The following is a 13,698-nucleotide window of genomic DNA, read 5'->3' on the forward strand; positions in this document are numbered from 1 at the left end:
TGACAAAAAGCTTTTCAGAATGCAGAGAAGCGAGATGGTGACTCTAATTATGGCATCATCGCTGCTCACCATCTTGATGAACTCCTCACAACTTTGCAGGATGGTACAGATGTCTGACATCCATGTCCACAGTTGGTGTACTTTCATAAGCCGATCTGGCAGCTCCGGGTAGATTTTGAGAAAATGCTGAACCATCAGGTTAAGCACATGGGCCAGGCAAGGCACGTGTGTGAATTTGCCTTGCCTCAGAGCTGCCACCAGGCTACGGCCATTGACACACATGACCATGCCTGACTGTAGGTTCAGCAGTGTCGCCACAGATCTGACTTCCCTATCAGACCTGTCTACAACTCTTCAGCATTGTGTGGTTTGTCACCAAAGCAGATTAGCTTCAGCACAGCCTGTTGGAGCTTTGCTAAATCAGTGCTGCAGTGCTTCCAGCTTGTGACTGATGTGCTACTTTTGGAGATGGATGCTGAAGAGGAGGTGAAAGAGATGTTGCAGTAGTTGTAGACTGTGGGGGCAACCCAGATTGACGAAGGGCCCACAATCCTTGAGGTTGGGAGGACGTGCGCCATCCCAAGATCCAACTGGGTTCTGGCTTCCACTATGTTAACCCAGTGTGCCGTTAGTGACATGTACTGTCCCTGCTCAAAAGAACTTGTCACGTGTCCATGGTTAGGTGGACATTCTCACTAACAACATTGTTGAGAGCACGGCTAATGTTGTGTGACACGTGCTTGTGTAATGCTGGGACGGTACACCGTGAGAAGTGGTGGAGGCTGGGGACCGAATACCTTGGGATGGCCGCCAACATCAGGTTGTGGAAAGCTTCCATCTCCACGAGCCTAAAAGGCAGCATTTCGAGCGCAAGAAGACGAGAAATTTGTGAATTTAGTACTGTGGCCTGTGGTGCATACTTCCACTTGCATTCCAATGACTGTGGTATGGACAACTAAAAGCTACGCTGGGACAAGGACGTGGGCATGCTTGATGATGGTGCTAGTTGATTCTGGATAATGGCAGGTGCAGTGCAAGAGACATCTTCACATGCACGGTGGACAGGGGATTGACTTTCATGCACAACAGTGGAAGAATCAGTGGTGTTACCTACAGACACTGTTCCTGGTGCCTGTGGTTCAGCCCACAAATTCGAGTGCTTTGCTGCCATGTGCCTGATCATGCTGGTGGTGGTCAGGCTGGTAGTTTTTCTACCCCTGCTGATGTGGGCATGGCAGGTGTTGCAAATGGCCTTTTTGAGGTTATTGGCAAAGTCTTTAAAAAGCAACCAAACTCAGGAAGACCTTACAGTTGGAATGGTAACTTCCGTCATGTTGGTGTTGCGTGTTACGGTTGCCTGCCTTCTGTCTGTGGACACAACACTGCATCTTCCTACTTGTTGGATGCTATGCCTTCATCCCTCTGTGTGCTGCTGTCCTTGCTCTGCATGTCCTTCTGCCAAGTTGGGTCAGTGACTATATCATCCACCACCTCTACTTCAACTTCCGCACCCTGGTCCTCCTCCTGAATTTCTGGCAGTTGTGTCTCATCATCGTCCACCTCTTGTGACAAGTTAACATCGTAGCCTTTGTGTGACCGTGGCTGCTCAAATATTTAGACATTGCTACATGGAATCTCATCTTGCCTCGCTTCAAGTGGCCCGGGAGACAGGCCCAAATTGATAAATGGAAAGGTGAACAACTCTTTGGAGTGTCCAAGTGTTGGATCAGTTGTCTCAGCAGGGCATTCAGCATGGTGGGAGGAAGGAGGATCAGGTTGATAAATATGCGGTACAAAGGTACGGCTACTCAGACTTGACTGTGTGGGGCAGGGTGCTGGTGGTGGTGGTAAAGTGACTGGAAGCATTATCTGCCATCCAACCAACTACCTTTTCATGCTGCTCTGGTGTCAGGAGTGCTGTTATGCCGTGCCCTATGAATTCCGACAGGAATCTGTTGAAAGAAGATGTGGATGTTTGTTATGGCCCACTTTCAGCTTGCCCACGGCCTCGAACTCTGCATGCACATCACCATCACATTCTTTTCCCCATCCCTTGCCATGTGCCTTGCCCATTTTAATAAAAAGGTGAATGCAAGCCTCAACTCTAATCAAATGACACAATTTGTAGGCCACAGATAAATGAGACGTTTCACAGAGATACCAGAGTGTTCAATACGTGGCCTGTATTTTTTTACTTTTTACCCAAAAATGTTGTATACACCTAGGGTAGCAGACAGCAAAAAAAGTGGAATGTAGGCCTGAAAAGTAACTATTTGTAGGGCACAGATAGACCAGGCATCTGACGGAGATAACAGACTGTTCAAAACGTGGCCTGTATTTTTTTACCGCAAAAAAGTGTATAGACATAGGGTAGCAGATAGCCAAAAAAGTGGAATGCAGGACTGAAAAGCAACTATTTGTAAAGCACAGATAAGCCAGGCATCTGACAGAGATAACAGAGTTCAATACCTGGCCTGTATTTTTTTTCCCCAAAATAGTGTATAGACTTAGGGTAGCAGACAGCCAAAAAAGTGCATTGTGGGCCTGAAAAGCAACTATTTGTATAGCACAGATGGACCAGGTGTCTGATGGAGATATCACACTCTTGAATATGTGACCTGGAGTTTTTTACATTTTTTTATCCCAAAATACTGCATAGACCTAGGGTAGCGACAAACAAAAAAGTGGAATGTAGGCCTGAAAAGCAACTATTTGTAGAGCACAGATAGACCAGGCATCTGGCGGAGATAACAGATTGTTGAATATGTGGCCTGTATTTTTTTTATTTTTTACCCTAAAATAGTGTATAGACCTAGGAAAGCAGACAGCAAAAAAAAGTAAAATGTAGGCCTGAAAAGCAACTATTTGTAGAGCTCAGAAAGACCAGGAGTCTAACAGAAATATCACACTCTTCAATAAGTGTCCTGGAGTTTTTTTTTAGCGCCAACATACTGTGTAGACCTAGGGTAGCGGACAGCCAAAAAAGTGGATTGTAGGCCTGAAAATCAACTATTTGTAGATCAAAGATAGACCAGGAGTCTGATGGAAATAACAGACTTTCAATACGTGGCCTGTATTTTTTATTTTTACCTCAACATACTTTATAGTCCTACGGTAGCGGACAGCCAAAAAAGTGGAATTGTGGCCTGAAAAGCAACTATTTGTAAAGCACAGATGGACTAGGCATCTGACAGAGGTAACAGACTGTTAAATATGTGGCCTGTATTTATGTTTTTACCCCAAAAGTGTATAGACATAGGGTAGCAGACAGGCAACAAAGTGGAATGTAGGTTTGAAACGAAACTACGGTATTTGTAGAGCACAGATAGACCAGTATTTGACAGAGATAACAGAATGCTCAATACGTGGTCTGTATTATTATTTTTTACCCCAAAATAGTGTACAGACCTAGGGTTGCAGATAGCAAAAAAAGTTGAATGTAGGCCTGAAAAGCAACTATTGGTAGAGCACAGAAAGACCAGAAGTCTGAAGGAGAAAGCGGACTGTTCAGTACGTGGCCTGTTTTTTTTTTTACCTCAAAATACTATATAGACCTACGGTAGCGGACAGTCAAAAAAGTGGAATGTAGGCCTAAAAAGCAACTATTTTAGGGCACAGATAGACTAGGCATCAGATGGAGATAACAGATTGTTCAATACGTGGCCTGTATATTTTTTTACCCCAAAATATTGTATAGACCTAGGGTATATACAGTGGGGCAAAAAAGTATTTAGTCAGTCAGCAATAGTGCAAGTTCCACCACTTAAAAAGATGAGAGGCGTCTGTAATTTACATCATAGGTAGACCTCAACTATGGGAGACAAACTGAGAAAAAAAAATCCAGAAAATCACATTGTCTGTTTTTTTAACAATTTATTTGCATATTATGGTGGAAAATAAGTATTTGGTCAGAAACAAAATTTCATCTCAATACTTTGTAATATATCCTTTGTTGGCAATGACAGAGGTCAAACGTGTTCTGTAAGTCTTCACAAGGTTGCCACACACTGTTGTTGGTATGTTGGCCCATTCCTCCATGCAGATCTCCTCTAGAGCAGTGATGTTTTTGGCTTTTCGCTTGGCAACATGGACTTTCAACTCCCTCCAAAGGTTTTCTATAGGGTTGAGATCTGGAGACTGGCTAGGCCACTCCAGGACCTTGAAATGCTTCTTACTAAGCCACTCCTTCGTTGCCCTGGCGGTGTGCTTTGGATCATTGTCATGTTGAAAGACCCAGCCACGTTTCATCTTCAATGCCCTTGCTGATGGAAGGAGGTTTGCACTCAAAATCTCACGATACAATGCCCCATTCATTCTTTCATGTACCCGGATCAGTCGTCCTGGCCCCTTTGCAGAGAAACAGCCCCAAAGCATGATGTTTCCACCACCATGCTTTACAGTAGGTATGGTGTTTGATGGATGCAACTCAGTATTCTTTTTCCTCCAAACACGACAAGTTGTGTTTCTACCAAACAGTTCCAGTTTGGTTTCATCAGACCATAGGACATTCTCCCAAAACTCCTCTGGATCATCCAAATGCTCTCTAGCAAACTTCAGACGGGCCCGGACATGTACTGGCTTAAGCAGTGGGACACGTCTGGCACTGCAGGATCTGAGTCCATGGTGGCGTAGTGTGTTACTTATGGTAGGCCTTGTTACATTGGTCCCAGCTCTCTGCAGTTCATTCACTAGGTCCCCCCGCGTGGTTCTGGGATTTTTGCTCACCGTTCTTGTGATCATTCTGACCCCACGGGGAGGGATTTTGCGTGGAGCCCCAGATCGAGGGAGATTATCAGTGGTCTTGTATGTCTTCCATTTTCTAATTATTGCTCCCACTGTTGATTTCTTCACTCCAAGCTGGTTGGCTATTGCAGATTCAGTCTTCCCAGCCTGGTGCAGGGCTACAATTTTGTTTCTGGTGTCCTTTGACAGCTCTTTGGTCTTCACCATAGTGGAGTTTGGAGTCAGACTGTTTGAGGGTGTGCACAGGTGTCTTTTTATACTGATAACAGTTTAAACAGGTGCCATTACTACAGGTAATGAGTGGAGGAAAGAGGAGACTCTTAAAGAAGACGTTACATGTCTGTGAGAGACAGAAATCTTGATTGTTTGTTTCTGACCAAATACTTATTTTCCACCATAATATGCAAATAAATTGTTAAAAAAACAGACAATGTGATTTTCTGGATTTTTTTTTCTCAGTTTGTCTCCCATAGTTGAGGTCTACCTATGATGTAAATTACAGACGCCTCTCATCTTTTTAAGTGGTGGAACTTGCACTATTGCTGACTGACTAAATACTTTTTTTCCCCACTGTATAGTGTATAGACATAGGGTAGCAGACAGCCAAAAAAGTGGAATGTAGGCCTGAAAAGCAACTATATGTAGAGCACAGATAAACCAGGCATCTGACAAAGATAACAGACTGTTCAATACATGGCCTGCATTTTTTACCCCAAAATTGTGGAGAGACAAAGGCTGGCATACAGCCAAAAAAGTGGATTGTGGGCCTGAAATGCGACTATTTGTAGGGCACAGATGGACCAGGAGTCTGATGGAGATATCACACTCTTGAATATGTGACCTGGAGTTGTTTTTTTTTTTATCCCAAAATACTGTATAGACCTAGGGTAGTGACAGTCAAAAAAGAGGAATATAGGCCTGAAAAGCAACTATTTATAGAACACAGATAGACCAAGCGTCTGACATAGATAACAGATTGTTCAATACATGACCTATATGTTTTACTTTTTACCCTAAAATAGTGTAGAGACCTAGGGTAGTAGGCAGCCAAAAAAGTGGAATGTAGGCCTGAAAAGCAACTATTTGTAGAGCACAGAAAGACCAGGAGTCTGACGGAGATAACAGACTTTCAATACGTGGCCTGTATTTTTTATTGTTTACCTCAAAATACTGTATAGACCTACGGTAGCAGACAGCCAAAAAAGTGGAATGTAGGCACGAAAATCAACTATTAGTAGAGTACAGATGGACCAGGAGTCTGACGGAGATATCACACTCTTCAATATGTGGCCTGGAGTTTTTTTTTCATTTTTTTTTTACTCCAAAATACTGTGTAGACCTAGGGTAGCAGACAGCCAAAACAGTGGAATGTAGGCCTGAAAAGCAACTATTTGTAGAGCACAGAGAGACCAGGAGTCTGTGGGAGATAACAAGACTTTCAATATGTGGCCTGTATTTTTTATTGTTTACCTCAAAATACTGTATAGACCTATGGTAGCAGACAGCCAAAAATGTGGAATGTAGGCCTGAAAATCAACTATTTGCAGAGCACAGATAGGCCAGGAGTCTGACGGAGATATCACACTGTTAAATATGTGGCCTGGATTTTTTGGGGGCCCCACCAAAATTGTGTCATTAAGTAGGCTATGGCACTAAAAAAACAGTTTGAGTACTAAAATAGTAAAATATTTAGTGTAATCATATGTGATGCGTGTGGCGTACAACACACAGTGATAAATACAATAATTGTAGCTAAATATTTTTAGGCTAGATAAAGACTTTTTGGTCAGCAAAATGGTGTCCAAAAATGTTGTAAGACACTCCAAAAAATACTACAGTCCCCAAAAAACGGCCAGAATTTTCTGTGCAGTCACATCTGATGCCTGGGACAAAAAAAGCAGTTTTAAATTGCTAGATTTTCATGCTGTTGTATTAAAATGACCTGGCTGTAGTCTGCTTTGTAACCAAGCAAATAAATGTAGAAATAAAAAGGGGGCTCTGGATTGCTTTGTAATAAAATTAGCAGGATTCAGGTGGCAAAAAAAATTAATCCCAGCCACAGATACCTGCAGCTAGGTGTATATAAAATAGTCAGAAGCAGACAGTAATGGACCCTCCTGATGTATGCAGCGAGATCTGTATACTCACATACAGTGCCTGCATGCCTTGCACTGATGTGGATATGCACACATAGACTACCCTGCCTACCTAGCATGGCAATCATTATACCCCCTAATTATACATAAAAATGGACTTTTGGCTTATCTGTATTTGTGGATTCTGTGATGGTAGACCCACACTAACTAATAAAAGCTCAAATCTGACCCTATCTCAGTAGCAGCTCTCCCTACACTAGCTGAGTCTGGAGCTGAATGCACCGAGCAGGGCGGCATCTGGTCTCTTATATACCTTATGACGCTGTGCGGCCAGCCAAAAACTGTAATACCACAACAAAGATGGCTGCGGTATTAGAGTGCTTGGCAGACAATCCCTGCATGTTCATTGGTGCACTAAAGAGTGCCAAAATTGCAGGGCGGAGACCCGAGTGTTATGAACAGGTGATTCAGAACCACAATGGACCTTGTAGTTCAGAGCACACAAAGTGACCTGACAATTACCAAAAACATAGGACGAGCTCTGAGACGTGGGAACTCTGCTGACCGCAATCCCTAATCCTATCCAACCACACTAAAGGTAGCCGTGGAGCGCTCCTGACCAGTCCTATGTGCCTCGAGCACAGCCTGAGAAACTAGCTAGCCCTAAGAAAGAAAAAATAGGCCTACCTTGCCTCAGAGAAATACCCCAAAGGAAAAGGCAGCCCCCCCCCCACATATAATGACTGTGAGTTGAGATGAAAATACAAATGCAGAGATGAAATAGATTTAGCAAAGTGAGGCCCAACTTACTGAACAGACCGAAGATAGGAAAGATTGCTTTGCGGTCAACACAAAACCCTACAAACAACCACGCAAAGGGGGCAAAAAGACCCTCCGCACCGACTAACGGTACGGAGGTGCTCCCTCTGCGTCCCAGAGCTTCCAGCAAGCAAGAAAAACCAATATAGCAAGCTGGACAGAAAAAATAGCAAACAAAAATAACACAAGCAAAACTTAGCTTATGCAGGATAGACAGGCCACAGGAACGATCCAGGAGAAAGCAAGACCAATACTGGAACATTGACTGGAGGCCAGGATCAAAGCACTAGGAGGAGTTAAATAGAGCAGCACCTAACGACTTAACCTCATCACCTGAGGAAGGAAACTCAGAAGCCGCAGTACCACTCTCATCCACCAAAGGAAGCTCATAGACAGAACCAGCCGAAGTACCACTCACGACCACAGGAGGGAGCTTGTCCACAGAATTCACAACACCCGAGCTCCTGCCAAATAATCCCAGAAATGCCCAGTGCTTGCTGAGTACACCGAGTACCGTGATACTCGGTCAAGTAACGAGTAGTGGCGAGCACGTTTGCTCATCACTAGTTGCTCATCCACAGAATATTGCATCCTCTGGGATACATTTCAGTGGTATATAACCATCAAAGAAAGTGTTCAAAAATTTGTATAACTCACCCATAAAGTATTTGATGCTTTCTGTGACATTTTACTGGTTTATAATACTTCAAAAAAAGAGTTGAAAAATTTGTCTGGAATCAAGTAGTAATCCATGCAGTATTAGATGCTTATTGTTAGGGTTTGGCGGAACGCACCAAATACATATTTATAGAGTAATAGGTGCGTTCGCAACCCGGGGTCCACCGTGCAGGAGTAAAACCCGCTGCTAGTAACTGACAGTACTATATGGCATTATAAGTGAACTCTGTTACTTCACATAGTCACTTAAGACAAGACAACGCTGTGCCCTGTTAACCTCTCAGAGGAACACAGCTACCAAATAGAGCGAACAGTGGTCATGCAGTCAGAATAGCACCCACAAAACTCCTCACCAAAGGTGCCGGTATTCTAGGGGCTTATTTCAGCCGGGCCCTGAATCCACTCACACAAAACTCCTCACCGGAGGTGCCAGTATTCTAGGGGTTTATTTCAGCCAAACCCTGAAACCACATACATATGACCACACTGGCACAGAACACGTAACTTACTTGATACTAGCGCATGGCCGTGCAGTCATGCAAACCTTTTATAGCTGCAGCAAATACAGGACCTTCCTAGAGGACCAATGGGAGCTGATACAGTACCTGAGCCACTTCAGGACCTTCCTAGTGGACCATTGAGAGCTGCTTTAGTACCTGAGCATGTGACCCCCGACCTCCAATGAGAGGACTTACCCTGGGCATGCTCAAAAGGGGAAAGCCTACTGTTAAATTTTGGTGATATATAAGATTACCAAAAAAGTTCTCAATTTTTTTGTGGATTCAATTTGTGGTCCATACAGTTTAATGTGGTTCTTGTTACATTACGGTGGTATATAATACTAAAAAAACTTCCAAACTTTTGATGGCTTCAATGATTCATCGATACACTGTGATGCGATTCTTATTACATTACATAGGTATATTACCATCAAAAAACGGCCAAAAAATGTTCTGGATTCAATTAAACAGCATTATAAAACACTTATAAAGAAGAGACTTTATGGGAGGTTAAATTATCTTTATTATAACTGTCCAGTAAAAACAGCATAATTCAAATTCATATGTAATGAGATATACAGTTATACTCAAAAGTTTACATACCCTGGCAGAATATTAGCTTTCTTGTCCATTTTTTCAGAGAACATGAATGATAACATCAAAACTTTTTATCCACTCATGGTTAGTGGCTGGGTGAAGCCATTTATTGTCAAACTACTGTCTTTTCTCTTTTCAAATCATAATGACAACCCAAAAACATCCAAATGACCCTGATAAAAAGTTTGCATACCCCATTTCTTAACACTGTGTACTGCCCCCTCTAACATCAATGACAGCTTGAAGTCTTTTGTGGTAGTTTTGGATGATGTTCTTTATATTCTCAGATGGTAAAGCTGCCTACTCTTCTTGGCAAAAATCTCCAGTTCGTGCAAATTCCTAGGCTGTCTATCATGAACTGCTTCCTTGAGATCTCCCCAGACTTTGTGTGCCAAAAGACACCGATGTCCATCCCAGACTTCTGAGGGTGACAGATGGATTTATACGGAAGGATTATTTTACAATCCACTGCCCTAAGTAACATGCCCACGCTGTCCCTAGCAGCCTATTGCCTGCCACTTCACCACACTTTCTCTAACTGAACTGGACACTTTCAGAACTTGGCACTAACCCTCAGTTCTTCCTCAATAATCTGGGCTAGCCATCACAGTTAACCCTGTCTAGGCTAGACTACAGTCCCAGAGGGTCTTTCTTTAAAAAAGGATACATTAGTATAAAATACATTTAGCCACTTGGGGTGTCAAGGAGTTGAACATCATCTCTACCACTCCTACATTTGGCCCAGGGGCCCAACTTGGTAGTTACGTGGTTTCTGAAAACCTACCCAGATTTACCAGAGTTGAAACGCAAGAACTCCCATTTCCGTAAGTCAGCTACAGCTGGTGCCGCTCTAGAAGTACTGCCGCATCGCAGGCAAGAGCCAGCTCACCAACTGGCGTGTGATGTAACCACATGCTGGATCTCCACACTGCATATGCTGGCAAGGCATTGTGAGGAGCAGAAGCCTGTTGTGGAATACAACACACCCATTGTTATTCTGGTCAGCCACCGCACAAAACATGTCATGATAGGACTGGAGAGTAAACTGTGACCAGGGGCACCTTTCCTTGCCCTAGCACTAGGGGTCACTCTAGCTCGCCCTGTTCCCCAGGATACCTCAGATGGTGAGGATGCCAGGGCCTTCGCCCTTGCCCTGTCTCCTAGTGCAGCCCTTCATTTGTCCCCTCCCTCTCCCTGGGAAGAAAGGCGCTACGGTGTACCGTAGTACACCAACCCGACAGACAGTGGAACCAAGACAAGGGTAAAGGAAAATTACACTCACATAAAACATACTTTCACAAATAACAGAGGTATTCACCAGTTTGTGAAGGATGGGGGAATAAAATAAGTCAGGTAAGGATGAGGAATTTTCAAGAGTACAAACCAAACAACAGTCGCACAATAAACTCCTCCATCTCTTCTTATCTACACCCGCTCCTCTCACTCCAGGTCTATGTAGCAAGTGCTATCTCAGACAAGGACCTGCCAGAAGGCCTACCTTTTAAAGGACAGATGAGTGGCTGACCAAGTACAGCTGAATGCAGGGATTTCCCCATGGCTGATTAACTCCTGTCCTGCTGAAAGAAAACAAACATATTTAATACACCGGAGAAGTGCTTCATCTCAGCGGCAAAGCAGGAGCCATCAGATGCTGTTGTCTTCTGGCTCTGCTCTATCGCGGTAACTCCATAACAAAACAACTGAAGAGTGGGCATGGATGTCTGACATCTATGCAGTTCACAAAGACTTTGAGGACTCCACAAAGATGGAGAGCGGCGAGGATGCCATCATCAGCACAACAATCCCACTTTTGTGCCTACTTAAACAGTCACTGCTGACAATGACACATGAAGCTTTGCATGTGGACCAGGCGGAAATGGAAGAAGAAAGGAAACAGGGAGATACTACCCAGCCCAGTCTCATTCCATCTGCTCAGCACAGATTGGGTAAGATGAGGAGGTGGAGGATGAAAAAGAGGAGGAGGAACAGTATCTGACTGAGGCTTGTACACACACAAGCTTTGTCCTTTCTCTTCTATGTGGATGGTCTGAGAAGGGGATTAAGTAGGAGAGATGGAGAAGAAGAAAATGGAGAATAGTAATCATGGTGGAGACAGGGAAGTTTTGTCTGTAGGGAGCTTGGCACATTTTGCAGATGTTATGTACCACCACCTTTCCTGTGACCATGTTGTTACATTCATTTTGCACAAAAAAAGAGCACTGGTTGTTCACCCTGCTAGAACCAGGCTACAATGAGAACTTTGCATATCTCCTTCCTGAGGAGGAAAGGTCAACTAAAATAGTGCTATACCAGAAGGTCATTGTGGAAAATATGTTGAAAAACATCCCATCAGACAGTGCTAGTGGCAGGGGGAAAAGTTCCTTGCCAAACCAATGAGGAGAGTTGAGGGAGACACATACCAGGAACAGCAGGGGCAGAGGTACACTGTCAAAAGCCTTGGCCAATTTCATGACAGGCCCTAATGACTGGGTATTTTTGACAAGAAAGGAAAAGTTTTTAAAGATGGTCAGGCAATACCTGTTACCTCGGCAAGAGCTATAATTGACCCAATCAGGATTACAAATACATAGAAGCAAAACTGGGATAATTAAAACATAGCATTTAATCAAAGTCTTTAAAAACCTTTAAGAATTAAAGTGCAAAAGAACGAAAAAAGTGTAAATGTCAAAAAGTTTCACTAAACTTTTCAAAGTGCGGTATACCGTCATCTAAACCGCAACAATATCAAAGAGAGAGTATGCCAATGTTCAGTTGGGGCAGACTCTTATTAAAGGTAAAATATCACAAATGGATTATCATGTACAATACACTTAAAAAATGTTTTCGTGATACCTCTAAATGTGTATTATGTTGCAAAGTACATTAATTAGACTGTTCAACTTAAAAAAACAATATATAGAGGGTACTTCAATATATAGATACAACTCAGCTCATTAGGGGCATCATCCCCTTTAAAATCCAACTAGCCTATAATTCATCGGTCTAGGCAATTCTACATAAATTAAAGGTGGTAACATTAAAGCAACCATATTCATCAATATAACATACAACCTGGGACATCGATTTTCTGTATGTCTCATAAACCTAAATGATATGCTGACTCACTTCGGGAGATATATAAATGCCTTATCATACATACATAAGAGGCATGCTCTCAGTCTCATTCTCCTAATGAGTTCTCGCACTTACCAAAAAAAGTTTTTTCTTTTATACTCATCTGAGGATCGATGTGTACGCCTGGTCCTTCAGTGAAGTTTAAGAGGCATCCATCTCAGCAAAATGTGCGGTTCATAGCCTCGCCAAGTGGCCTTTTGTGAATAGTGTCTCCCAAGGAAAGAAGAGAAAGTCAGTTGTTTGTTTAACCTTTTGGGATTCATGATTTGTAGACAAAATATCCACATAGTTTCTCTTTTCAGGACACATTTGTCCTAATTTCCCCCTCTGTGGGACTGATAGATGCTGTCTATTCCCATGAAATTGATATAACTTTTAAATTTCCATTATGAAAGTTGTTTATGTGATTGGCCACTGGGGTGTCCCTCTAGTTGATTAAACATTTCTACAACAAGGACGCAACATGCATTCAGCAGAATAGATGTCAATATAAGGAGTTAAAACTTCCAAATTCACATTGGTGCGTCAAAAGTCACACTCATCAAATGATAACCCCTAATCTTTGGTTGCACCCCGTTCCTGCAATGAAGTCCCTGGCCAGTTCAAAGCTTTTCTTTATGAAATTATCCATGTGCATGTGACTTACAATGTATACTGTCATTTCACATCATTTTACTAATCTTTAATGAACAGCACATTCTGTTAAATCTTATCTCATATATGCATTTATTTCTGTCCCATGCAGGCATATTCTCTTGGACTTAGTGATGCTCAACTATACACATGGACAGATGGCCTCAGAAGGAAGGATTGGCATGACTATGACACTATTCAGAAGGATGCAATGCGCTCAGGTACAAAAGTGTTAAATTTTAATATTCATCATTTATTGTGATTACTGATTATCCCTTTTTGCCTAAGAGATGATTATACAAGTTAGAGATATCACTGTGTACTAGGCAAATGTTCTTTAATGACCACATTTTTCTTGGTCATGTACACAAAATATATAAAATAGGTTTATCCCTTTTTTTCTCAGAATTTTTTTATATAAGAAGAGAATTATGTAGATCTGGGATCTGATGTTTGCTGAACTCAACCATTTTTAATTACTGAAGTATTAGCAAACA

At 42.6% G+C, this 13,698-nt stretch overlaps 1 protein-coding gene across 1 annotated transcript in view; it reads left to right on the forward strand.

Annotated features, from left to right (window-relative positions):
* The window catches only part of GALNTL6 (polypeptide N-acetylgalactosaminyltransferase like 6), a 3,161,254-nt gene that overhangs the window by 712,845 nt on the left and 2,434,711 nt on the right, over window positions 1-13,698 (forward strand). The window contains exon 2 of the mRNA XM_069744235.1: window positions 13,314-13,422. Coding sequence (XP_069600336.1) covers window positions 13,314-13,422 — 109 coding nt within the window. The remainder of the gene's footprint in view (window positions 1-13,313; window positions 13,423-13,698) is intronic.

Source organism: Ranitomeya imitator, chromosome 1 (genome assembly GCF_032444005.1).
Source record: "Ranitomeya imitator isolate aRanImi1 chromosome 1, aRanImi1.pri, whole genome shotgun sequence".
Classification (NCBI taxonomy): Eukaryota; Metazoa; Chordata; class Amphibia; order Anura; family Dendrobatidae; genus Ranitomeya; species Ranitomeya imitator.